The following is a 15,027-nucleotide window of genomic DNA, read 5'->3' as shown; positions in this document are numbered from 1 at the left end:
GGACGGATGGATGGATGATAGATGGACGGACGGATGGATGGATGATAGATGGACGGACGGATGGATGGATGATAGATGGACGGATGGATGGATGCATGGATGGATGATAGATGGACGGATGGATGGAGGCTGGATGGATGATAGATGGACGGATGGATGGATGCATGGATGGATGATAGATGGACAGATGGATGGATGCATGGATGGATATAGATGGACGGATGGATGGATGCATGGACGGAGGCTGGATGGATGATAGATGGACAGACGGATGGATGGATGCATGGATGGATGATAGATGGACGGATGGATGGATGCATGGATGGATGATAGATGAACGGATGGATGGATGCATGGATGGATGATAGATGGACGGATGGATGGAGGCTGGATGGATGATAGATGGACAGATGGATGGATGCATGGATGGATGATAGATGGACAGATGGATGGATGCATGGATGGATGATAGATGGACTGATGGATGGATGCATGGATGGATGATAGATGGACAGATGGATGGATGCATGGATGGATGATAGATGGACAGATGGATGGATGCATGGATGGATGATAGATGGATGGATGGATGGATGGATGATAGATGGACTGATGGATGGATGCATGGATGGATGATAGATGGACAGATGAATGGATGCATGGATGGATGATAGATGGATGGATGGATGGAGGCTGGATGGATGATAGATGGACGGACGGATGGATGCATGGGAGGATGATAGATGGACAGATGGATGGATGCATGGATGGATGATAGATGGACGGATGGATGGATGCTGGATGAATGATAGATGGACGGATGGATGGATGCATGGATGGATGATAGATGGACGGATGGATGGATGCATGGATGGATGATAGATGGACGGATGCATGGATGCATGGATGGATGATAGATGGACGGATGGATGGATGCATGGATGGATGATAGATGGACAGATGGATGGAGGCTGGATGGATGATAGATGGACAGATGGATGGATGCATGGATGGATGATAGATGGACAGATGGATGGATGCATGGATGGATATAGATGGACGGATGGATGGATGCATGGACGGAGGCTGGATGGATGATAGATGGACGGACGGATGGATGGATGCATGGATGGATGATAGATGGACGGACGGATGGATGGATGCATGGATGGATGATAGATGGACGGATGGATGGATGCATGGATGGATGATAGATGGACGGATGGATGGATGCATGGATGGATGATAGATGAACGGACGGATGGATGCATGGATGGATGATAGATGGACGGATGGATGGATGCATGGATGGATGATAGATGGACAGATGGATGGATGCATGGATGGATGATAGATGGACAGATGGATGGATGCATGGATGGATGATAGATGGACTGATGGATGGATGCATGGATGGATGATAGATGGACAGATGGATGGATGCATGGATGGATGATAGATGGACAGATGGATGGATGCATGGATGGATGATAGATGGATGGATGGATGGATGATAGATGGATGGATGGATGGATGCATGGATGGATGATAGATGGATGGATGGATGGAGGCTGGATGGATGATAGATGGACTGATGGATGGATGCATGGATGGATGATAGATGGACGGATGGATGGATGCATGGATGGATGATAGATGGATGGATGGATGGATGCATGGATGGATGATAGATGGATGGATGGATGGATGCATGGATGGATGATAGATGGATGGATGGATGGAGGCTGGATGGATGATAGATGGACAGATGGATGGATGCATGGATGGATGATAGATGGACAGATGGATGGATGCATGGATGGATGATAGATGGACAGATGGATGGATGCATGGATGGACTGATGGATGGATGCATGGATGGATGATAGATGGACGGATGGATGGATGCATGGATGGATGATAGATGGACGGATGGATGGATGCATGGATGGATGATAGATGGACGGATGGATGGATGCATGGATGGATGATAGATGAACGGACGGATGGATGCATGGATGGATGATAGATGGACAGATGGATGGAGGCTGGATGGATGATAGATGGACAGATGGATGGATGCATGGATGGATGATAGATGGACGGATGGATGGATGCATGGATGGATGATAGATGGACGGATGGATGGATGCATGGATGGATGATAGATGAACGGACGGATGGATGCATGGATGGATGATAGATGGACAGATGGATGGAGGCTGGATGGATGATAGATGGACAGATGGATGGATGCATGGATGGATGATAGATGGACAGATGGATGGATGCATGGATGGATGATAGATGGATGGATGGATGATGACACCAAAGACGAAAATCAAAAACATTAAGCACTAAACTGTCCCTGTAACTCAGTTTGTCCTCTCTGTGTTCAAACATTATAGAAAACAATATTACAGGCTCACAGATAACCTCGTCCTCTCCTCGCTATCTCGCCCGCTCTCCTTCTCTCCTCTTCCCTCTCTCTCGTTCTTCATCTCTCACGTTGCAAACGCTTTTTCCCAGGGGGCTTTGCTCACAGGGGTTTGTTGTGACGAGGAGAAGCACCAAAAGCAGATCATGTTACCTGCCCATTCATCACCACCACCTCCCCCATGTGTGTGTGAGTGTGTGTGTGTGTGTGTGTGTTTGTGTGTGTTTGTTGCTCATGAAATTATCCAGGACAGCAGCAGCTGATTCTTGGGCTCTCCTCGACTACCCGAGATGAACTTCACTGAGCGCTCCTGTATGCACAGTCGGTCTTTTAATGATGAACGTATTCAGCGAGTCAGCGACAGTGACCAGGATGAATGACGGGACATCCAGCACATGCAAACTTCATCTGTGTCTGTGAAACGGACAAAAAAGCAGACACCAGAGAGACGAAGTTTTAACCGTCAGCAGTTTATTAGCTGAAGTCCAAAACAGAAAAACAAGGCAAGACTAAACGGGGATAAACTAAACTCAACATGAAAACACTGACGTGACCGTGACGTGAATCTGAACAGGCACCTGCAAAAACTATGACTCGAAACATGAATAGAGACCTAAACAGACGCGTGAAAACAATCCAGGAAATATACTATGACATGACACGAGCAGACGGACCAACACTGAGCAGAGAACGACAGAGGACGTAAATACACAGAAGGGTAAATAGAAACACCTGGGGAAACACAGCTGACACCACAGGGAAAAGTAAAACCATGCACAAAGAGCATAGAAACAAGACTTTCAAAATAAAACAGGAAATGTGAAGAGACATGAACTGGGACACGCAAACTTGACACGAGACAGAGGGAGTGACAGTGTTGCCGACTCCTCACTAAGGAAAATCGCTATTGGCTGTCCTAAAAGTCGCTAAATGACATCATCGTCATTACATAATTGGTCATGCTAATGTAATTGTAACCTACGTTGTTGGAGAGAGAAATAACATCATAGAAGAGACATAAAGTGAGTAAAAACGTCCTAAATGCATTTAGAATTTATTTAGAACTACAAATTAAATTTCTTTTAGCAATTATTGTTTTTTGTAATGTCACAATTCCAACCCTGCTGCTTTATCCGGGCTTGGACCGGCAAAAGTGACCCGAAATAGGCACTCTGGTGGAGTTACTTTGTGTGTGTTTATAAGTAGTTTTAAACCTGATCCACAAAACAGCATAACAGTAAAGGAAGAACTGACTGCGTTACAGTCAGTGCGGGAGCAGCGGCTTCACTCATGCGCGATTCATTTGCAGTTTGGACGCACAGGTGTGAATGTCTCCTGCCCTGATAGCAGCTGGTGGAGGACTATCCTCCGCCCGTGAGCGCTTTGGCATGGGCGAGGTGCCCACGGCAGCACCGCTGCTTGTTGAGAGTAAAAGCGATATGCGCTTTCACGTCAAAAAGTCGTCCTAAACAAGTCTCCAATAACACCAGAAAAAGTCGCCAGATTTGTCGTTAGTCGCTTTTTAGAAAAAAAGTCGCTAAGGGGGTCTGAAAACTCGCTAAATATAGCGACAAAATCGCTAAGTTGGCAACACTGGTGACCGAGGGAGAACCTACACAGAAGCATAGAAAAAACAAACCAGCAAACCAAACTTAAGAACAGCACATGATTTTAACATAACATAATACACAATAACACAAACAGCCCCTGACACATTGTGAATGAGGTTAAAGATCGATCATTGTGTGCATCTCTAAGTCTTCCATAGCTCAAAGCTGCTAACCAAAACTAGCCGATGGTCACATATTACACCATCCTTGCATCCCTTCACTGACTTCCAGTGAAATTCAGAATCCACTTTAGAATTTTGTTATTAACACAAAAAGCTGTACGTGGACACGTTCCTGCTTATTTAGCTGAGCTTCTAACAGCTTATCAACGCAGCCGGCTCTCCGATCGAACCCTTCTAACCCTCGCTCTGATCTTAAAACCAGAGGCGATCGCGCTTTTGAAGTTGGAGCGCCCAAACTGTGGAACAGCTTTCCTCAGTCAATGATCTCTGATTTTAAAATACACAGCAGGCAAAACTTGCTGTAATTTGTTTGGGCGAGAAAGATGAAGCTAAACCTGCAGTTCCTCTGATGGCCACTCGAGGCAGGATTCCCACAGAGTCTCATGTTATCATGTCTGTCCCGCACCAAGCTTAGCTGATAACTCAGCACTTCACCCTTTCATCAACACAATGAAGTGTCTGAAACGCCACCATGAAGCTAAAAACTGTGGCGTTTGAAACCAACAGGTGGCGTTACAGTCCATCGTTTGTGTTGTCTCTGACTCAGACATTATGAGGACTCAATGATGGAAAAATAATGCAGAATAAAAAGCGTCACATTTGTACTTCTACGGCCTGTAACTCTCAATATATTCACAGCATGATTTTAAAACTTTTCATTAAATAGACTAAAGTTACTGTATAAAAATATGAGTTAATTTCAGATTTAACTGGACAGACTTAGCTTGGGTTGTCTCGCCAAGCAGCTGCAGGCAAACCTGTCATCTGTTCGTCTCCGCAGTCTCACTTTTTTGTGCTGGTCTCCACCATCGAGCTCATTTGCACGTAGACATCTGATCATAACGTGGGCAGAACTCGATCAGATGTTTTTCTTCCTCACAGATACATTTGCAGTTCTTATTAGTACATTATTAGATTTTATATTCACGAAGCACTCGCAAAAAGAGAGACGAGGTGTGTTACATAAAAATCCAGCCACTGAAAGCACAGACAGACCCAATAAGTAGGAGTAGGAGGAGTAGAGATCAGTGCGGCTTTTTGAAGTGAAATAAAGTGAAAGTAAAGCAGACGCAGCAACAGTGAGAAGAATATTACCTGAACTTTAAAAAGAGGTCAAATTAGTCTCACATCCAATCAGAAATACATGGAAATAAATAACAAAATCTTTCTGTCGCCCGTGTGCTCGACCAGTGGCTCAGCTGTGCCTTTAACTTCCTGTGTGTGTGTGTATGTGTGTGAGTGCGTGGATGGTTGGCCCAATCCCCAGGCTAATTGGTGCGATCCGTTTAACGAGTTAAACGAGGTGAATTTGGGGATCAGGTGGTCCAGAAATTGAGACGCGCTCCCACACACAGATGGCTCACGCTGTCACCGAGCATAAACACGTCCACGGCTGATGCACGGACACACTTAGAAACCTTCTCCCTCTCTCACTGTATCCAGCTCACGCTCTTCCTCATCATGATGCATGCAGCTGTTTCACGGAGGGTTCTCCCTCTCACGGCAGCAGGGCTTCAGTCCAGTTTGACTGTCCTGCTGGAACCAAGCGGACACCTGTCACATTCGATTAAGTCAACATGACTCCACATTTATGGTCTCTGGCCTGAATCATGTTTTATTTATGCAGGTTAGAAGTTTCCTGTGATACTTGTGTTTTGTTTTAGGAACTTTTTTAATTCGAAATGGGAAATTGAGCACCGAGTACAGGATTTGCAGATGTTAGAGTCTGTGTGTTACAGTGTGGCGTGCTCGAGATCAGCTTCTGGTCCAAATCCTGACTGATGGAGAGCAACTGATACCTCGGATCGTCTTTACTATTCCTGATAATTTATTAAATCTTATCAATCAAAAAATCAATTATAGCCGAATGAATCAATATTAAATTACTCAGCTAGTTAGTGGGCAGCTGGTGAACCATAGAGCATCATCACAAGCTGAAGAGCCAGATATTTGTTTTAGATGCTGGTAGAGACCAAGAGCAGATACTGTTGAGACAAGCGTAGCTGGAAAAGGACGGCGGTGTTACTCTAAACTTCTGGGTGTAGGAGGTTGTTTTCTCACTTTTAACTAGGGCTGGGTATCGTCACTGATTTCTAGAATCGATTCAATTCCGATTCACAAGGTCCAGAATCAATTTGATCCACGATTCGATTTAATTCGATTCGATTCACTTCGATTTGAATATGGGAAATTTTGACAGTCAGAAATATAATTCAGATCAGTACATTTACATATTTTTGTATCTATAAAAAGGAAGCTGACACACCAAGACTTTATCAAAGGTGTGAGCATCACAGCAGATGCCTTTGGGTAAAAGTAGCTGAGGATAAAACACAGAAACACATGAAGGTGATTTTTCCTGGCCTGGGATTTTATAAAAATATTCTGCAGTACATCAAAAACGAAAGAAAACCATTAATCAGAACATGAACATTACCTCTGAAGTTACAGCGGTTTTATTAGAGACAAGGCTGAGCGTTTTGCATTTTGCATAATTTTAAAAAGTTTAAATTTGTTCAGCATTGAACGGCAGAAATTAGGTTTTCTTTTCGGAAGTATATAAAACGGAAAGAAAAAAAACGTCGGCCGACAGCGCTGTAAACAAAGGTAGACTTGTGCGTAACAAGCAAGCGAATAATGCAGAAAACCATACAGAGAGAGAGAGAGCTGTGCATCATGGTAGAAGCAAAACAGTAAAAGTAAGAGTGAATACATGACGATGTTTATGTGAAGCGTAGTTTGGATCCTCTTTTGCTGCTGGTTCGGTCAATATTGTTTGGAGAGACATCAAACTAACAGCTTTACAATCAGCGCATAAAGGGCGTGAACACAAAGCTCGACCCGCCGACAGATCAGAATCAGCGGGCTGTCAGCTTTCAGCCCCGACTGTGAGAAATTCGACATCTGATCCGCGGGCTGCGCTGTGTGTTTACGTCTTTGTGCAGAATCCGTGTTCCTGCTCTCATTTACTGTCTTAGCTGTTTGGTGGTTGTTGAAATTTTGTGAGGTTTCACCAGAGATTCTGGCATTTCGGGCAAAATAAATTTATATTAAAAAATCGATTCAGGATTTTAATGAATCGATTTTACGTTATCCAAGCCAGAATCGATTTTAATCGATAAATCGATTATAAAAACCCACCCCTACTTTTAACGGTGATATTACTGCCCCAGGTGGCCACAACTATAATTGAACATAATTAAGGTTGGGCATATTTTGACTAGGGGTGGGTTTTTATAATCGATTCATCGATTAAAATCGATTCTGGCTTGGATAATGTGAAATCGATTCATCAAAATCCTGAATAAATTTTTTTAATATTAATTTATTTTGCCCTAAATGCCAGAATCTCAGGTTAAACCTCACAAAATTACAACAACCACCAAACAGCTAAAACAGTAAATGAGAGCAGGAACACGGATTCTGCACAAGGAGGTAAACATAATTTCAATCAGTGAAATGTCGCCTTTCTCAGCCGACACGGTCGGGGCTGAAAGCCGACAGCTCGCTGATTCTGATGTTTCGGCAAAACACTGATTTTGTGTTTACGTCCTTTTTGCGCTGATTCTGAAGCTGCAGGTTTGATCTCTCTCCAAACAATATTGACCGAACCAGCAGCAAAAGAAGATCCAAACTACGCTTCACATAAACATCGTCATGAACTCACTCTGACTTTTACTGTTTTGCTTCCAACACGATAAAATCAAACTTCATGCACAGCTCTCTCTCTCTCTCTCTCTGTACAGTTTTCTGCATTATTCGCTTGCTTCTACCGTTGTTTACAGCACATCGGCCGATGTTTTCTTTTTTTTCCTTTTACATACTTCCAAAAAGAACCTAATTTCTGCCGTTCAATACTAAACAAATGTAAACTTTTTAAAATTATGCAAAATGCAAAACGCCGTGTCTGTAATAAAACCGCTGTAACGTCACAGGTAACGTTTATATGTTGATTAATGGTTTTCTTTCATTTTTGATGTACTGCAGAATATTTTTATAAAATCCAGAACAGGAAAATCACCTTCATGTGTTTCTGTGTTTTATCTTCAGCTACTTTGACACAAAGGCATCTGCTGTGACGCTCACACCTTTGATAAAGTTTTGCGTGTGTCAGCTTCCTTTTTATAGATACAAAAATATGTAAATGTACTGATCTGAATTATAATATTTCTGACTGTCAAAATTTCCCAGATTAAAATCGAATTGAATCGAATCGTGGATCTAATCTATTCGGGACCTTGTGAATCGGAAACGAATCGATTCTAGAAATCAGTGACGACACCCAGCCCTAATTTTGACCTATAAACAGGCTTAAATGAATAAACTGATAAAACAGACTTCTGTCAGCAATCCCCCATCGACTGTTGGAAAGCAGCAAGGTCACTGGTTGACCTGTCAAGGTATGTTGCCATGTTAACCAATCAGCTGCATCGATCTATTGGTGTTTGAGTCAAGGGCACAGCCAATCAAATCCCAGCGACCTGGGCTGGTGAAACTGGGATTGTAACAGCAGAACACTGATCAGTACTATAAACAACAGCACACACACCACCAGCTGGGATCAATGCACGCACACACACACACACACACACACACACACACTGTAACCTAGGTAATTAACATTTTCAGTTTAAAGTAAAATAATAGTATTTAGTCACAGCCCTTAAATAATAACAAACCTGCACAAAGCCGACTCAAAACTTCCTCAAGAAAAAAAATGGACAAATAAATAAATGACAGAGGATTTATTATTTGGGAGGGAAGTCCTGACTGCATGACTGCACACACACGTCAGAGTTCTGCTTCCTGGTGTCGGATATTGACCCACTGGCCCGGTTTCCTCTTACACAACCAGAAACTGGAAAGCTGCCGGATCCAGTTGAGTTGTTACGTAAACGGGCGACCAGCTGAGGGACGTCCAGCCTGCGGGTGTGTGCGCCGCTGGTTTGATTCATCAATAGGTGTGAATGAGGCGTGTGAATGTTTGATAGATGGGCCGAGGCAGAGATAATTATTACGAGCTGGACTGGACCAGGATGACCTGATACCCGCACTGACATCGGAAATATTTTTAACAGGAAGTAGCAGGGCCTCAGCATCGTGGTTTGACATACGGGGATTCTCGTTTAGAGTTTAAGGATGCAGGGTCGATTTGAAAACCTTCTGTCATTCTTTCTCATTTTTGGGTTCATTCTCGAGTCTTTGGTCAGGGTTGGGTTTTGGCGTCAGATCTGTAATTCAACATATGTTAAAACAGCGGTCCCCAACCCCCGGGCCTCGGACCAGTACCGGTCCGTGAGTCGTTTGGTACCGGGCCGCGAGAGTTGAGGCTCAGGTGTGAAATGTATAGTTTTCAGGGTTTTTATCAGTTTTCAGCGTTATTTTGTTATCGTTTTTATCTTTAACTCTGTTTTCCTGGGTCTTTTCACGTGTGTTATGAATAAATCTTCTTTTTTTCGGTAACAGTACTAGTTTTATTTTGTTGTATTTATCCGCGACACCTTAAAGGCCGGTCCGTGAAAATATTGTCGGGCATAAACTGGTCCGTGGCGCAAAAAAGGTTGGAGAACGCTGTGTTATAAGACAAATTTGTTCCATCTGCAAGAACTTCTCCAACATGTCTTTGGTTGACTATGACGATCACCCTTTGCTATTACAGAAGATTTGCTCAGATGGTCTCAGAAACCATAAAAATACATTTAATTCATTTTTCGCCCTTCTACCCAACAATGTTTTCCAGTTATTTCTGGATAATCCCACGCTTGACGAGATATGTAATCTCTTTGGGGTGCATCTCTTCCCAGTTGGATGCACCCCAAAAAACTCCAAGGGGGCGGGGCATCCAGGACCGTTATGATCTAAAGTACCTCGTCGGGCTCTTTATCCACACAAAGGAGCAGCGAGTCCTCATCTTACATCTGAAGATAAACCATTTATAACTTTCCCAGCTCCACACTTTGCACACTTTGATCTGTTCTGTTAGACAGACCCGTGCTGCCTGTTGTGGTGCTCATGGTGTCATTTATGCTACAAGCACAGCGAGGCCTGCCGCAGTGCCTCTGAGCATGAAACAAACCTGCCTGTCTGCTGTGAGGTCTGCTGGCTGAAATCAGAAGACATGCAGGAAGCTGCTACCTGAGCCACCTGACCTGTCACCTCACACACACACACACACACACACACACACACACACACACACACACACACAGTTGTGGTTAAAGAGAAGCAATCTGGCTAAGAGCAGCACTCCGGCTTGGTGATCAGTTACTAAGAGCCTCAGGCATTATTCAGCACACACTGAGCAATCAACCTTCTGTGGACACTGTGATGCCACACAGGCTGTGTGTGAGTGTGTATGTGTGTGTGAGTGTGTGTGTGTTTAATGAGTTAACTAAAGAATAAAGGATGAGAGAATGGAAGCAACTGGGAACATCTGGATGACGGGGAGGGTTAATGGCTCCTAACAACCTCGAAGATCTTCACATTCATGGTCTCCAGAGGATCAATTGTAAAAATGGATTCAAACTTATTTATGTCCAAGTACCTGAAATATTAATGAGCTTCCCCTGAGACTCAGCTGGATCTGTGCCACGCTCTGTCTTTGTTAGCTGTAGAGGTCAGTGCAGGCAGGAGCGAGGACGCAGGTTTAGCCTCTGGGGAGAAACCCTGGTGTTTCGGTGCTTACTGGCGAAGTCAGCAAATATCCATCAGTGCTCACTAATGGAGATCATTTTTGAAAAAAGAAAGCCTGAGAAGTTGAACTTTTCAACGCTCACACCGCACCCACAGTTCAGTTCAGCCGTGACGTCAAAGGCTACGTTCACACTGCAGGCGAAAGCGCATCAAATCCAATTTTTCTGACCGTATGCGACCCATATCGATCATGGTGTGACAGTGTGAACGCCACAAATCCAATATTTTCAAATCCGATCTGGGTCACTTTCATATGTGGTGCTGAATCCGATACATATCTGATGTTTCAGAAAGCTGCTGTTTGATGGTCATGTCGCATTAAATCCGTCTTTTACGTCACCGACGCAAGACAGACGCCAATTATCAGCACCGGAGAAGACATCGCGAACGCTTCCTGTCCATCTGGTGAAACTGTTGGGAAGACAACGTTGGAGAAACGTGAACATTTTATTTGTATAATCTGCAGATTCTGACAGAAATCTGCAACTATCCTTTGAAGCAGCGCTCCTCTAAAACAGCAATAAGGATCATTATTAGGTTATTTACATTATTATGTAAATAACAAAATAACTTAAAGTAAAAATTGGGAAACATAAAGTCCGAAGTCTTTATATTAAGACCATCAGTCAAACAATACTGTTGGTCTGGGTCTAAACAGAGCGCGTTGTGTGTGACGTCTTCTTTTGCGCATGCGGCCGCTTTGAGCGTTCACACTGGAGCGCGTTTGCTGTCGCATTTTATTTGTAGTGTGAACGAGCAGACAAAAAAATCAGATTTGATCAAAAAATCGGAATTGAGCATCAAGACCTGCAGAGTGAACGTAGCCAAAGAGAACGAGAGTCCTGACGCATGTTTGAATCTTGTCTCACAAACTGAATTTCTAACCTCAGCGTCTCTCCCTCGCTGTCTTTCTCTGTCTCCAGCTGTTGAACCTCTTCCTGGCTCTGCTCCTCAGCAGCTTCAGCTCCGACAACCTCTCGGCTCCAGACGACGACGGGGAGATGAACAACCTGCATATCGCCATTCACAGGATCACCCGAGGCCTGGCCTGGTGCCGCAGACAGGTCTGTGCGTCACTTTGTAACCTCCACAGAGCTCGTTCTGTCTCACACTGTTTCCTTCATGTCGTCTGTGGTTCAGGTGGTGGATTTTTTTAATGGGAACCTGAAGCGTCGTCGTCAGAAGCGAAAGGAGGCCAAAGCCATGATGAAGCTGAAGCGCCTCAGCACCATCCACACGGAGGCCAACGGCGCTGTCATAGGTGACATACCTCACAGATTATTTCTGTCGCACACTAACACAGATCGGATGTACTCGTCCTCTCGTGTTACCTTTGTTATAATTCACAATGACCTCTCATCTGGCTAATTTCCACCTCAGACTGCTGTCGTGCAGCCGCGGCTGTTTCTCAGTTTAATGCACGTAAGACGCTGCGACATCTGAGATTTAAGAGTAAAAATATCTGGTATTTATAAGCTGCCGATCCATAAAAGATATAAACACATTAATTGGCCATTTGATGGTTGTGTGCCAAGCATCTTCTTGGCTGAGAGCCACTCAAAGCCGACCAGCTTTGTTTCCAGGAAGTTCCTGCCCTCAGCCAAGAAGCAGTCACACATAAACAGCAATCAGCCGTGTGAAGCAGTTAAGCTACAAACGTCTTTGTACATAATTAACAAATGAGATTAAGCTGCTAAATCAATTTATTTAAATAAGATTTTATTTAAAGTGTTATTGACAGGTGTGTCTCTTAAAATTAAACCAAAAAACATGAAACTTCCAGGTCTGATGGCAAAAGTGAAGTTTCCATGAAGTCGTTTAGTTCCCTCCCAAATAAATCAGTCTGTTAGAGGAGCAGCAGACGTCTCTGAAAACATGGCCACAGACCTCAGGAAGGACTTTCCTGACGTGGATGTGGTCTCAGTCACTACGCTGAAGTCTTATCTGGTAAAATATGATGTGATTTTAGTAAATTAAGCTTCCATGCATGTGGCAGTCATGCAGTTCCATCTTTGAAATGCATTTAAGACTTAACTGCAGCCGTCCCCAACCTTGTTTGTGCCACGGACCGGTTTATGTCTGACAATACTTTCACAGACGGGCCTTTAACCCTTTAAGAGCTACCATAGAACCAAGTCCGCCAGAGCTTATATTATATGTTTACATGCTATGGAGCCATTTTTGGGAGCATTTCAAGTTGCTATACATCAATACAACCATTACAGCCTAAATTTTAATAATATGTCTGCATTAAGTGCATAGTAATTACATAAATTGCAAAAAAGTGCAATAAACTACAAAAAAATGTAAAATCGTTTTTGTTTTTTTAACATATATTTCTAGTTAGAGAAATTTAAGAGGCTTATCCCTCAAAACTGTAAATACAAAAAAGTTGCACAAAATAGTTTCCCACCACAGGAAATTTATTTTGAGTGTCTTCATAGTTTTATTTTTGAAATACACCAATTTTTATACACTGCAGGAAAAACGAAAATAAATATTATGATGCAAATTTGCAAAAAAGCAGCATATGCATCAAAATAAACTATTTCCAGCAGTGCAATATGAGTCCTAAGCATCCCAGAAACCACACAGAAAGTCATAAAGTCAAAGATAACTTTTAAAAACACCAGTATAGGCTCATGAGGCCCTGATGGTAAAAAACTACATACAACGTAGGAAGTGTTATGAACAGCTGATCTGATTGGATCGGCAAAGCGTGTTTCTGGAATATTATGTTTTTGTTGCTGCAAGTGCTTTTTATGCAGTTTTTGCAAAGTTATATGTGGAAGGAAACTGTGACCGAGGACAAGCTGATGGCATAAGATGTAAGTACAACTCCTCCGGTTTCATATGCAAAAAAAATTATTGCGCTAGCTCACGTGGTTGCAGAGCTACCGGGATTTAAAGTAGTTGCGCAAAACGGAGTGTGCTGCTCTGACCGGCTTTAAAGGGTTAAGGTGTGCCGGATAAATCCTACAAAATAAAACCAGTACCGCTACCAAAAAAACTAAGATTTATTCGTAGCACACGGAAAAAGACCCAGGGAAACTGAGATAACGATAAAAACATTAAAAACCCTGATAACCATGAATTTCACACCCGAGACTCAACTAAACGACCGGTACTGGTTTGTGGCCCGGGGGTTGGGTTGGCTCCGACAGTCTCGGTCGTTGTGTCCTTGGGCAAGTAACTTGGTGGAAGCAGACCCTCTAATATGTAGACATGACGTTCATTTTATTGAACTTCTTAGAGAGACTGTTACGCGGCCCCGCTGTCTGACCATCGACGGCCTTGAGTTTGGATTTTCTAAACTGTTTAGAAATCAACTTCCATAAAAAATCAAATAAAACAAATCCTGCAGAAAGGTAGGGATAGGTAGTTCATCCATCTGTTTCTTCATCCCAGGGCGTCACGTGGAGAAGTACGTGGTGCCGGAGGATGACAGCTACATGACGAATCCCAACCTGACCATCAGCGTCCCCATCGCCCCCGGAGAGTCGGACGTAGAGTTCCCAGAGGAGGAAGAGGACGGGGAGGGAGAGGAGGAGCAGACGGAGGGTTCTGAGGAAGAAGAGGAGGAGAGGGAGGAGGTAGGGAGGAGAGCTGACGCTGTGCTGAGCTAACGGAGGTTTTCTGGTTCACACACACACACACACACACCTGTGTGTGACGTAAGAAGCTCAGGTGTGAGGATGAGTCAGCTGCTGTCCCCCCCGAGGTTACCTTCTAACAACTGGCTGGTCTGTCTTCAGGTCAGTTCATTAACCCGTGCAGGTGCACCACCATCTACCACTCAACACTCACAGCTCACCTCAAAAAGCCAGAGTTACATAATTAAGTAAATGCACAACAACATATATTAACTAATATCCTTTTCCATGCATTTGCATGCATGCTGCAGGACGCTGATTCAGCTGAATGTGACCCATCTGTGCTGTAACAAGCTTCAGCTGGTTTTTAACTGGTGCTCGTGGAAATGATGTTGTGTCTGTAACTGTTTCACTGATGCCTGTAAATCTGCAGTTTTCTAACGTCCAGCAGGGGGCGCCTTCTGTGCTTAGAAAATGAAGTCTTGCTGTGTAAAAGTTGGTGGTAAAAACAC

At 43.7% G+C, this 15,027-nt stretch overlaps 1 protein-coding gene across 6 annotated transcripts in view; it reads left to right on the top strand.

The window, feature by feature from the left end:
• Window positions 1–15,027, top strand: part of LOC146511891 (sodium channel protein type 3 subunit alpha-like) — a 289,234-nt gene that overhangs the window by 204,709 nt on the left and 69,498 nt on the right. For all 6 annotated transcript variants that reach the window (XM_085171634.1, XM_085171632.1, XM_085171635.1 and 3 more), the window contains 3 exons: window positions 11,846–11,986; window positions 12,063–12,183; window positions 14,331–14,515. In XM_085171634.1, coding sequence (XP_085027760.1) covers window positions 11,846–11,986; window positions 12,063–12,183; window positions 14,331–14,515 — 447 coding nt within the window. The remainder of the gene's footprint in view (window positions 1–11,845; window positions 11,987–12,062; window positions 12,184–14,330; window positions 14,516–15,027) is intronic.

Source organism: Neolamprologus multifasciatus, chromosome 9, assembly GCF_963576455.1.
Source record: "Neolamprologus multifasciatus chromosome 9, fNeoMul1.2, whole genome shotgun sequence".
NCBI classification, from domain to species: Eukaryota; Metazoa; Chordata; class Actinopteri; order Cichliformes; family Cichlidae; genus Neolamprologus; species Neolamprologus multifasciatus.
This window is presented reverse-complemented; position numbering and strand designations above follow the sequence as displayed.